At 45.4% G+C, this 12,785-nt stretch overlaps 1 protein-coding gene across 1 annotated transcript in view; it reads left to right on the top strand.

Moving 5' to 3' along the window:
• The window catches only part of OXCT1 (3-oxoacid CoA-transferase 1), a 468,078-nt gene that overhangs the window by 393,159 nt on the left and 62,134 nt on the right, over window positions 1–12,785 (top strand). Inside the window, exon 15 of the mRNA XM_030193084.1 lies at window positions 9,352–9,432. Coding sequence (XP_030048944.1) covers window positions 9,352–9,432 — 81 coding nt within the window. The remainder of the gene's footprint in view (window positions 1–9,351; window positions 9,433–12,785) is intronic.

Raw genomic sequence — 12,785 nt, 5'->3', positions numbered from 1 at the left:
ATGAAATAAAAGGAAATGAAATATGCATTTGCCAAAACAAAGAACATTTATCTTAGTGTCTGGATCTCTTACTTCCATCTAACCTGTAAATAATTAGCCCAGAAATTAGCACTCTGTACCTTCTTACATTCTGTTTTCTATACTGATCACTCTACTGGAATTAGTTTAACCATACTAAAGGTGGTGGTTAAAAGCAAAGCAGGAAAATAACATGAAAAATAGTCTTTTGTGGAGGCACCCATGATTTGGGTACTTGTGACCTGGCTTGGCCACTCGTTAGAAAACAGGATACTGGGCTACATGGACCATTGTTCTGACCCAGTATGGCTACTCGTATGTCCCAGAAAACAACAAGGCAAACGATCTACAAAATCCAACGTGGAAAACAAACCAGCAGATCAGTATAATATCCAAAAAGACTTTCTCTGAGGACAAGCAGGCTGCTTGTTCTCACTGATGGGTGACGTCCACGGCAGCCCCTCCAATCGGAAACTTCACTAGCAAAGGCCTTTGCTAGTCCTCGCGCGCCCATGCGCACCGCGCATACGCGGCCGTCTTCCCGCCCAAACCGGCTCGTGTTCGGCAGTCTTCTTTTGTCCGCGCTCGGTACGGTCGTGTTTGCGCCATTCGCGCCCCTTAAGTTGACCCTCGCGCATCTTTTGACTTTTCGTTAAAAAAAGAAAAGAAAAAGGGATTTCGGAGAAGGGCCTTTCGGTCTTTTTCCCCTTCCCGTATTTCCAGTTTTTGTCCCCGTTAAGTTTTCTTTCGTTTTCGGGGTAGGCCCTTTTGAGGCCTCAGGTCGAATTTTTTCTCCCCCTCTTTTTGGTGCCTTACCGCAATTACGAGTTTTGATTTCGCCGGCGTGATTTTTCCGCCCATGTCATCGAAGTCTCCCAGCGGCTTCAAGAAGTGCACCCAGTGCGCCCGGGTAATCTCGCTCACTGATAGGCACACGTCGTGTCTTCAGTGTCTGGGGGCTGGGCACCGCCCGCAGGCCTGTAGTCTTTGCGCCCTTTTACAGAAACGGACTCAGGTAGCGAGATTGGCCCAGTGGAACGTTTTGTTCTCGGGCTCTTCGTCGGTATCGGCACCGGGAGTATCGAGTGCGTCGACGTCGACAGCGTCAAGACCTCCGCCCTCGGCCGCGACTGTATCGATTGCATCGAGGCATCGACCCTCTGCATCGTTGGGGCCGAGACATCGGAAGGCTGTGTCGGCGTCGGTGGTACCAGGACCTCCACTAGTGCTGATGTCGTCGGACGGTGGTGCTTCGACTGGAGTGCAGGTGAGGGCTGTCCATTCCCCTGCTGGTGGCGGTGAGCCTTCGGGTGGGTCTCACCCTACCCTGAGGGTTCCTGCGGTACAGCCCCCCCGAGACCGACCTTCTTCGGCCTCGGCCCCGAGGAAGCGACGGCTGGATTCTACGTCCTCCTCGTCAGTACCGGGAAGCTCCGGTGACATGCTTCGTTTGAAAAAGTCAAAGAAGCATCGACACCGGTCTCCTTCCCGCGTCGGTACCGAGAGCTCCGGGTCGCCGAGGGAGTCGACACCCAGTAGGCATCGGCACCGGGAGGACCGCTCACCCTCTGTTCAGGAGGTGTCGATGCGCTCCACCTTGGACAGCCCGGAACAGCCTCCACGCCCGGAACAGACTCTGACTTCGACACCTGCATCGGCTTCCATGTTTTTTTCCACAGCCGCCCTGCACGAGAGTCTCCGGGCCGTTCTCCCAGAGATCCTGGGAGAGCTGTTGTGCCCTTCCCCTCCGGTACCGGGGGTGCTTGCGCCACCGGTACCGTCGAGTGAGACGCCGGCTGGCCCCTTGCCCGGGGTGAGGTCTCCGACATCGGTGCCGCTTGTGGTGCCGACTGCGGTCACCTCCCAGGAAGGCTCCCCAACGACGTCAGCGGAGGGAGCTTTGCCGGTGCGAGCGAGGGAGTCTACCTCTCGACGCTCACACAGTGGCCGTGTTTCCACAGAGTCGAGCCGGGCACGGCTTCAGACACAGGTTCATGAACTTGTGTCTGATACCGATGGTGAGGCCTCGTGGAAGGAGGAGGAGGACATCAGTTATTTCTCTGACGAGGAGTCTGGTGGCCTTCCTTCTGATCCCACTCCCTCCCCTGAAAGGCAGCTTTCTCCTCCCGAGAGTCTGTCTTCTGCGGCCTTTGTCCGGGAGATGTCTACGGCCATCCCCTTCCCGGTGGTTGTGGAGGACGAGCCCAGGGCTGAAATGTTGGAGCTCCTGGACTATCCTTCTCCACCTAAGGAAGCGTCCACAGTACCCATGCATCATGTCCTCAAAAAGACATTGCTGGCGAACTGGACCAAGCCTTTAAGTAATCCCCACATTCCCAAGAAGATCGAGTCCCAGTACCGGATCCATGGGGACCCAGAGCTGATGCGCACTCAGTTGCCTCACGACTCTGGAGTTGTGGATTTGGCCCTAAAGAAGGCTAAGAGTTCTAGGGAGCATGCTTCGGCGCCCCCAGGCAAGGAGTCTAGAACCTTAGACTCCTTTGGGAGGAAGGCCTACCATTCTTCTATGCTCGTGGCCAAAATCCAGCCTTACCAGCTCTACACGAGCATACACATGCGGAATAATGTGCGTCAGTTGGCGGGCTTGGTGGACAAGCTCCCTCCTGAGCAAGCCAAGCCATTTCAGGAGGTGGTCAGGCAGCTGAAGGCGTGCAGAAAATTCCTGGCCAGAGGGGTGTATGACACCTTTGATGTTGCGTCCAGGGCTGCTGCTCAAGGTGTGGTGATGCGCAGACTCTCATGGCTGCGTGCCTCCGACCTGGAGAATAGGATCCAGCAGCGGATTGCGGACTCGCCTTGCCGTGCGGATAATATTTTTGGAGAGAAAGTCGAACAGGTGGTAGAGCAACTCCACCAGCGGGACACCGCATTCGACAAGTTCTTCCGCCGGCAGCCTTCAGCTTCTACCTCCACAGGTAGACGTTTTTATGGGGGAAGGAAGACTGTTCCCTACTCTTCTGGCAAGCGTAGGTACAATCCTCCTTCTCGACAGCCTGCGGCCCAGGCTAAGCCCCAGCGTGCTCGCTCTCGTCAGCAAGGCCTCTCGGCTCCCCAGCAAAAGCAAGGGACGAGCTTTTGACTGGCTCCAGCAGAGCATAGCCGACATCAATGTGTCAGTGCCGGGCGATCTGCCGGTCGGGGGGAGGTTGAAAGTTTTTCACCAAAGGTGGCCTCTCATAACCTCCGACCAGTGGGTTCTCCAAATAGGCTGGCAAGGATACACCCTCAATTTGGTTTCCAAACCTCCAAATTGCCCACCGGGAGCTCAATCCTACAGCTTCCAGCACAAGCAGGTACTTACAGAGGAACTCTCCGCCCTTCTCAGTGCCAATGCGGTCGAGCCCGTGCCATCCGGGCAAGAGGGGCTGGGATTCTATTCTAGGTACTTCCTTGTGGAAAAGAAAACAGGGGGGATGCGTCCCATCCTAGACCTAAGGGCCCTGAACAAATATCTGGTCAAGGAAAAGTTCAGGATGCTTTCCCTGGGCACCCTTCTTCCCATGATTCAGGAAAACGACTGGCTATGCTCTCTGGACTTGAAGGACGCCTACACACACATCCCGATACTGCCAGCTCACAGACAGTATCTGCGATTTCAGTTGGGCACACGTCACTTCCAGTACTGTGTGCTACCCTTTGGGCTCGCCTCTGCGCCCAGAGTGTTCACGAAGTGCCTGGCTGTAGTAGCAGCGGCACTTCGCAGGCTGGGAGTGCATGTGTTCCCTTATCTCGACGATTGGCTGGTGAAGAACACATCCGAGGCAGGAGCTCTACAGTCCATGCAGATGACTATTCGCCTCCTGGAGCTACTGGGGTTTGTGATAAATTATCCAAAGTCCCATCTTCTCCCAGTACAGAGACTAGAATTCACAGGAACTCTGCTGGATTCTCGGACGGCTCGTGCCTATCTCCCAGAGACGAGAGCCAACAACTTGTTGTCCCTCGTCTCGCGGGTGCGAGCGTCCCAGCAGATCACAGCTCAGCAGATGTTGAGATTGCTGGGCCACATGGCCTCCACAGTTCATGTGACTCCCATGGCCCGCCTTCACATGCGATCAGCTCAATGGACCCTAGCTTCCCAGTGGTTTCAGGCTGCTGGGGATCTAGAAGACGTGATCCACCTGTCCACGAGTTTTCTGAAATCCCTGTATTGGTGGACGATTTGGTCCAATTTGACTCTGGGACGTCCTTTCCAAATTCCTCAGCCACAAAAAGTGCTGACTACGGATGCGTCTCTCCTGGGGTGGGGAGCTCATGTCGATGGGCCCTCCAGGAACGCGATCTGCAGATCAATCTTCTGGAGTTACGAGCGGTCTGGAACGCTCTGAAGGCTTTCAGAGATCGGCTGTCCCACCAAATTATCCAAATTCAGACAGACAACCAGGTTGCCATGTATTACATCAACAAGCAGGGGGGCACCGGATCTCGCCCCCTGTGTCAGGAAGCCATCAGCATGTGGCTCTCGGCTCGCCGTCACGGCATGGTGCTCCAAGCCACTTATCTGGCAGGCGTAAACAACAGTCTGGCCGACAGGTTGAGCAGGATTATACAACCTCACGAGTGGTCGCTCAACTCCCGAGTAGTGCGACAGATCATCCAGGTGTGGGGCACCCCCTTGGTAGATCTCTTTGCATCTCGAGCCAACCACAAGGTCCCTCAGTTCTGTTCCAGGCTTCAGGCCCACGGCAGACTGGCACCGGATGCCTTCCTCCTGGACTGGGGGGAGGGTCTCCTGTATGCTTATCCTCCTATATCTCTGGTCGGGAAGACTTTGTTGAAACTCAAGCAAGACCGAGGCACCATGATTCTGATTGCTCCCTGTTGGCCGCGTCAGATCTGGTTCCCTCTTCTTCTGGAGTTATCCTCCGAAGAACCGTGGAGATTGGAGTGTTTTCTGACCCTCATCACACAGGACGAAGGGGCGCTTCTGCATCCCAACCTCCGGTCTCTGGCTCTCACGGCCTGGATGTTGAGAGCATAGACTTTGCCTCTTTGGGTCTGTCAGAGGGTGTCTCCCGCATCTTGCTTGCTTCCAGGAAAGATTCCACTAAGAGGAGTTACTTCTTTCTATGGAGGAGGTTTGCCGTCTGGTGTGACAGCAAGGCCCTAGATCCTCGCTCTTGTCCTACACAGACCCTGCTTGAATACCTTCTGCACTTGTCTGAGTCTGGTCTCAAGACCAACTCTGTAAGGGTTCACCTTAGTGCAATCAGTGCATACCATTACCGTGTGGAAGGTAAGCCGATCTCAGGACAGCCTTTAGTTGTTCGCTTCATGAGAGGTTTGCTTTTGTCAAAGCCCCCCGTCAAACCTCCTACAGTGTCATGGGATCTCAATGTCGTTCTCACCCAGCTGATGAAACCTCCTTTTGAGCCACTGAACTCCTGCCATCTGAAGTACTTGACCTGGAAGGTCATTTTCTTGGTGGCAGTTACTTCAGCTCGTAGAGTCAGTGAGCTTCAGGCCCTGGTAGCCCAGGCCCCTTACACCAAATTTCATCATAACAGAGTAGTCCTCCGCACTCACCCTAAGTTCTTGCCAAAGGTTGTGTCGGAGTTCCATCTGAACCAGTCAATTGTCTTGCCAACATTCTTTCCCCGTCCTCATTCCTGCCCTGCTGAACGTCAGCTGCACACATTGGACTGCAAAAGAGCATTGGCCTTCTATCTGGAGCAGACACAGCCCAACAGACAGTCCACCCAATTGTTTGTTTCTTTTGATCCCAACAGGAGGGGAGTGGCTGTGGGAAAACGCACCATATCCAATTGGCTAGCAGATTGCATTTCCTTCACTTACGCCCAGGCTGGGCTGGCTCTTGAGGGTCATGTCACGGCTCATAATGTTAGAGCCATGGCAGCGTCGGTAGCCCACTTGAAGTCAGCCACTATTGAAGAGATTTGCAAAGCTGCGACGTGGTCATCTGTCCACACATTCACATCTCATTACTGCCTGCAGCAGGATACCCGACACGACAGTCGGTTCGGGCAGTCAGTACTTCAGAATCTGTTCGGGGTTTAGAATCCAACTCCACCCCCCTAGGCCCATGTTTTTTCTGTTCCAGGCTACACTCTCAGTTAGTTGGATAAATTGTTAGGTCAATCTCAGTTATGTCCTCGCCGTTGCGAGGCCCAATTGACCATGTTTGTTGTTTTGAGTGAGCCTGGGGGCTAGGGATACCCCATCAGTGAGAACAAGCAGCCTGCTTGTCCTCGGAGAAAGCGAATGCTACATACCTGTAGAAGGTATTCTCCGAGGACAGCAGGCTGATTGTTCTCACAAACCCGCCCGCCTCCCCTTTGGAGTTGTGTCTTCCCTTGTTTTGTCTTGCTACATATGGGACTGACGAACACGAGCCGGTTCGGGCGGGAAGACGGCCGTGCATGCGCGGTGCGCATGGGCGCGCGAGTACTAGCAAAGGCCTTTGCTAGTGAAGTTTCCGATTGGAGGGGCTGCCGTGGACGTCAACAATCAGTGAGAACAATCAGCCTGCTGTCCTCGGAGAATACCTTCTACAGGTATGTAGCATTCGCTTTATTGAGGATACCGTGTATGAAACAAATGCCCGACACAGGCCGTGTTTCGCCCAACAATAGGGCTGCGTCAGGGACTATAATAAATAACAAACATATAAAATTTGAAATATGTGAAATTTTAAAACATAAAATATATATAAAACATGAATTATACTCTACTTGTAAAACATAGACATGACTTATAAACACTAAAAGTGCTTTTTTAATTCAAAATTTTATAAAATAACATTGGACATTAATTAATATAGAAATACATATACATATGCATACAAAATATACAGTGAACATCTAAAATAACATTAGACATCAAATTAATATTTGAACATATAATATAAAAATATATAAGAAAATGCATAAAATATATAAATCTGCCAAAACAACAGGATAAGAACATATGTACTACATATATATTCCAAAATACCAGTAAAAGAAGGGCACGAACATAAAAATATTAAAAAACAACAAAACCATTAGGAAAAAACCAAAAAATTGAGGACACCTACCTAGTCTGTATCTTTCTTAAATAAGATCGGCTGAAAAAGGAACAAATATATATAGCACCCACAATTATCTCAAATATCTAGGAATAGAAAACAACAGCTCAGAAAATCAGAATAATTAAAAAAATTAAAAATAATAATAAAGAAATGCCAAACAGATGTAAAATACTTAGAATCAAATTATATGTCAAAACAAGAATATAAGGAATCTTCTTCATAAAAAACCAGCATGAGCAGCATAAAATAGAATATCCCTGGATGAGTAAAAAATACAAAATGCAAAATAAAAATAAATGAATGAATAATAAATAAATAATGGAATTCTTTTTGAAAAATGATAAAATAGTAATAATAAAAAAGTAATAAAACAATAATGAAAAAATAATAATAAAATAATAATGAAGTGAAAGCAATTGTATGAGAAAAACTAATAGATTATGGACTAATGTGCAATATAATATATAAGTGATGTGAATGATGGTCTTTAAAAATGATTGAATCATCATTATAATACCAACAACAAATGTGTAAACTATATATAGTATACGATGATGCTCAAACAAGTTCTGAGAACTGTCAATTGTGAATCATCTTTAATAAATGCAAATCACTACTACTACTACTACTACTACTACTACTACTACTAACTAACATTTCTAAAGCGCTACTAGGGTTACGCAGCGCTGTACAATTTAAACATAGAAGGACAGTCCCTGCTCAAAGAGCTTACAATCTAAAAGACAAGAGAACAATTTAAAGACAAGTGAACAATCTAGAGGACGAGTGAACACTTAATCTGATAGGGTGGATAGATTGGAGGACGAGTGAACAGTTAATCTGATAGGGTGGATAGTCACGTTCAAAATAACCTAGCATGTGCTTGCTAAAGCATCTGTATATGAGTCTACATCCAGAGATTTAACCATAATGTGTCTAAAAAAAATCATGTGCTGCAAAAAATATAGAGGTGCTGATCTTAATCCCTGTAGTAGGAGCAAACAACATCAGAGAGTGATGTGTTTACAATTCATTGCTAACAGCAAGGTGCTCCTGCTGAGAAGCTGCTAACTATCGTAAATCACATTTCCGCTTGAAATGTACACAATCCATTGTAAAGGGCATTGTCTAATGTTATTTTAGATGTTCACTGTATATTTTGTATGCATATGTATATGTATTTCTATATTAATTAATGTCCAATGTTATGTCCTAGTCTTGAAGGCCCAGTGTTGCTTTTTTCCAATGTTATTTTATAAAATTTTGAATTAAAAAAGCACTTTTAGTGTTTATAAGTCATGTCTATGTTTTACACGTAGAGTATAATTCATGTTTTATATATATTTTATGTTTTAAAATTTCACATATTTCTAATTTAAATGTTTGTTATTTATTATAGCCCCTGACGCAGCCCTATTGTTGGGCGAAACACGGCCTGTGTCGGGCATTTGTTTCATACATGGTATCCTCAATAAAGTCTTTTTGGATATTATACTGATCTGCTGGTTTGTTTTCCACGCTGGCTACTCGTATGTTCATATGGAAACCTAAGAGCATCATTGCACATAGTTTTAAAGCAATATGTTGGACCATACTTGCTCCTTTTGAGTCCTAAAATGTAGCTCATATTGGGTTCCTTTTACCAAGCCATGCTAAAAAGTGGCCGGCGCTGTTGTAAGCATGGGGGTTTTCAGCACGCTGCAGCCACTTTTAGCATGGTAGTAAAATGACTGCCTTTTAATATTTTTTTGTAATGGCCATATGCTAATTTTCCCATTAGCTCATGGCCATTACCACAGGAGTCCTTACTGCTACCTACTTAGGTGGCGGTAAGGGCTCCCACGCTAATCAGGAGTCACATGGTAATGTGCCTGCACTACCCGATTAGTGCAGGCACGCCTGCTCTCTGCCCATGGGCATGCATCCCATGTGGGGAAAAAATATTTTCCAGCAAGGGATTAGCGAGTTCTAAGTGGAAAACTACAGCGAGATGCCTTGGCATGTCCTGTGGTAGAGCTCTTTTAGCGTGTGTTAAGCCTTTGTTAGGCCCACCACGCATTAGTAAAAGGGCCTCATTATGCAGAACAGTATTGGCATTGGAGCTGATAGTTACTTATTGAAGTGTTGACATAATTTGAATTAATGTCACTGCAATAATAATATGAGTATTGAACTTGCCTGATTATTTCATAGAAAGATTTACCCTGTTGTGTTTACTCTGCATGTTGCTGTTTGACTTGATTAATCATTTCTAAACAGCAATGTCTCTGTTTTATTTACAGGGTGGTGAGCACAAAATATTAGAAAAATGTAACTTGCCTCTGACTGGGAAACAGTGTGTAGACCGCATCATTACTGAGAAGGTAAAATTCTTTGTTCTATATTTATATTTATCTCATAAAAACAGAAGCAAATTTCTGTAAGTTTCTAAAAATCAGATAGATTCAGTCTCTTATTTTGCTGCCAACCTAGACCGTTGGCCAGTTGTATAATCATTTCAGTAAAAGGTATGCTTGAATTTTCTTTGGGTCGGGTGTTGCCTCTTTTGGGCTTTTACATTAGCCAGAATAAGTCCTTACTGGGACTGAGGTGACATGAGCTTTATCTTCCTGTTAAAACATTTTTCAATTTTTAAACCTGCTCCAACTGCTCTGTCTGCCAATTCCTTTGTACACCAGGAGATTAATTTCCAGCATGCAGGCAGAAGAGGGAGAAAGCGGCCTTTCAAACCAGGCACTGGTGATTGACATCATCAGTGACTTAATAACTAATTCAGAGACTGTATATGGTTGTATATTTCACAAATGGTCTAAGATTAGCCCTGGTCAATCAAAATTTATTTATTTTATTTTTTTATTACATTTATATCCCGCACAATTCCCGCTCATCGCAAGCTCTATGCGGCTTACATAGTAACAAATCACAAAATCGTGAAGTTAACAAAATCATGAAGTTAACAATGATTTAAAGTATTATCCTATATAATAAAAGGCACCTCCAACATTCTGAAGCTGACTGCATGGTTGAGGCATTCCTGCTCTGTGTATCCATCTCCTGAATTGACATCACGTACTTCTGGGTTCGTCACAAGCAGAAGTGACCAACCACACGAGGTTTCTCGGCTTCAGAATGTTGGAGGTGCATTCTATTAAATAGGATTGGTCAGTTCCTTGAAGCACAGCCAGAGCTCAGCGTCCTGCACAGTAACGCTCAGACACCAGAGAGAGAGAGGGGGGGCCTGACACCAGAGAGAGGGAGGGAGGGAGGGCCTGACACCAGAGAGAGGGGGGTATCTCTGTCACACACACTGTCTCTCACACATTCTATGTCTCACACTGTATCACATTCACTCTCTGTGTGTCACACAGTCACTCACACTCTCTTGGTTTCATACACTCAGTCTCACAGAGAGTCTGTGTCTCACACACACTGTATCTGTGTGAAACACGCTCTCTCTCTCTCACACAGTGTCTCACACACACACTCGCACATTCACTCTCTCTCTCACACACACTCTCACATACACTCTCTCAAACATACACACTCTGAGGAAAACCTTGCTAGCGCCCGTTTCATTTGTGTCAGAAACGGGCCTTTTTTTACTAGTATAACAATAAAACATAATTAGACTAAGGTAGGTTGTAAGGAGAGGAGAGAGTGAGGCAGGGAAGAAGAGGGGAGAGAAGCAGGGAAAAGGGGGAAGAAGGGAGGGAGAGTGGGAAAGGGTGCAGGGAAGAAGAAAGGGAAAAGAAAAGTAGGGAAATGGTATGGAAGAGATGAAATGGTAAAGGATAAAGGGGACATCAAAGGTTATTGTCTGTTAAGTGAGTGAATGTTTAAAGTAGAGAACTATTGAGTTGAATTAACTTTTTTAAATAAGTGGGTTTTCAATAATTTCCTGAAAGGAAGGTATTCACTTGTTGAGCGGATATGTTTTGGGTAAAGCATTCCAAAGACGACTTCCAAGATAGCAAAAGTTAGATGAATAGTAGGTTTTATACTTGATACCTCTGTATTTGGGAAGATGTAGATTAAGGTAAATCCGTGAAGATGTAGACATATTTCTATTCGGAAGATTAATCAGATTGACCATATATGTTGGTGACTCTCCATAGATGATTTTATGGATCAAGGTAATAGCTTTAAAACTAATTCGTTCATTAATAGGGAGCCAATGAAGATTCATGCGGAGGGGTGTTGCACTCTCAAATCTAGACTTCCCAAATATAAGTCTAGCCGCAGTGTTCTGGGCAGTCTGAAGTTTCTTCATAATTTGGACCTTACATCCAATGAAGATGCTGTTACAATAATCAACATGGGCTAGAACCATGGATTGTACCAAATTACAAAAGCGATCAAGGGGAGAAAAGGTTTAATACGTTTCAACATCCACATCATATTAAACATTTTCTTCATTATGGATCTTGCATGGTCTTCAAGGGATAAGTGTTTGTCTAATATTTCACCAAGGATTTTCAAATTGACGGATAATGGAATTGAAACATCAGGTGTGATTAGATTAGTTGGATGGTAAGTGGCGTATTGGGAAGACAAAATTAGTCCTTGAGTTTTGTCTTTATTCAATTTCATTTTGAAAGCATTGGCACATGAAGAAAGGATGTTTATACCAGAGGATATTTTGTCTGAAATTTCTTTTAGGTTAGATTTAAAGGGAATAAAAATGATGAAATCATCAGCATAAATAAAAGGGTTAAGTCCAAATTTGAATAGGGATTTGGCTAAAGGAATCATCATAATATTGAACAGAATTGGGGACAAAGGTGATCCCTGAGGAACCCCACATTTTGAAGACCAAGGAGATGATGTAGTTGTGGAAGACTTAACTTGATAGGATCTTGATGTAATGAATCCTTCAATTCAATTTATGACATTACCTCCAAACCCCAATTTGTCCAAGATTCTGGTAAGAATGGAATGGTCGACCATGTCAAATGCTCCCAACATATCAAACTGTAAGAGAAGAATTTTATTTCCAAGTGATATTTCTTGCTTGAATTTAGACATTAGGGTGATCAATACCGTCTCAGTGCTGTGGGCAGGGCGGAAACCCGACTGTGACTCGTGAAGAATGGAAAATTTATGTATATATCCATTAACTTGTGATGCTACTCTATTTTCCATCAATTTAACTAGGAGGGGGATGGAGGCCACTGGTCAATAATTTGTAATATCACTTATAGATTTCTTGGAGTCTTTGGGTAAAGGTGTAAGCAAAATGTTGCCATGGTCCGTGGGAAATAAACCTTTTTTTAGCAGAAAGTTCAGATGGTTAGTTAGATCTATTATGAACCATTCAGGAGCATCTCTCATTAAGTAGTTGGGACATGGGTCGAGATGACAACGGGATCTAGAAAGTTTAGTGATTGTCTGAGAAACTTCATCTGTGGTGAGGATGGTGAAATTTGAGCAAGATCGGTCAACTGGAACTTCATCTAGGTTGGGGTCCAGTTCATCAAGGAAGAATTCAATATGAGTTTTATCATCAAGAATTGAGTTGCGGAGATTAATAATTTTGGTGTTGAAATGACAAGCCAGTTGATCTGCAGAAGGGCTGTTTGAAGGAGAGAAAGTAACAGGGCTGGTATTGAGGAGGTTTTTAAGAAGTTGGTATTGTTTCTTTACGTCGGTTCCATTAGCCGTGATTTTTTGTGAATAGTAGGTTTTCTTTGCTTTTTTTAATGGAATTTTTATATTT

The sequence above is a fragment of the Microcaecilia unicolor genome, chromosome 2 (genome assembly GCF_901765095.1).
Source record: "Microcaecilia unicolor chromosome 2, aMicUni1.1, whole genome shotgun sequence".
Taxonomy (NCBI): Eukaryota; Metazoa; Chordata; class Amphibia; order Gymnophiona; family Siphonopidae; genus Microcaecilia; species Microcaecilia unicolor.
The sequence above is the reverse complement of the archived record's forward strand: the minus strand, read 5'-3'. Positions and strand labels throughout refer to the sequence as shown.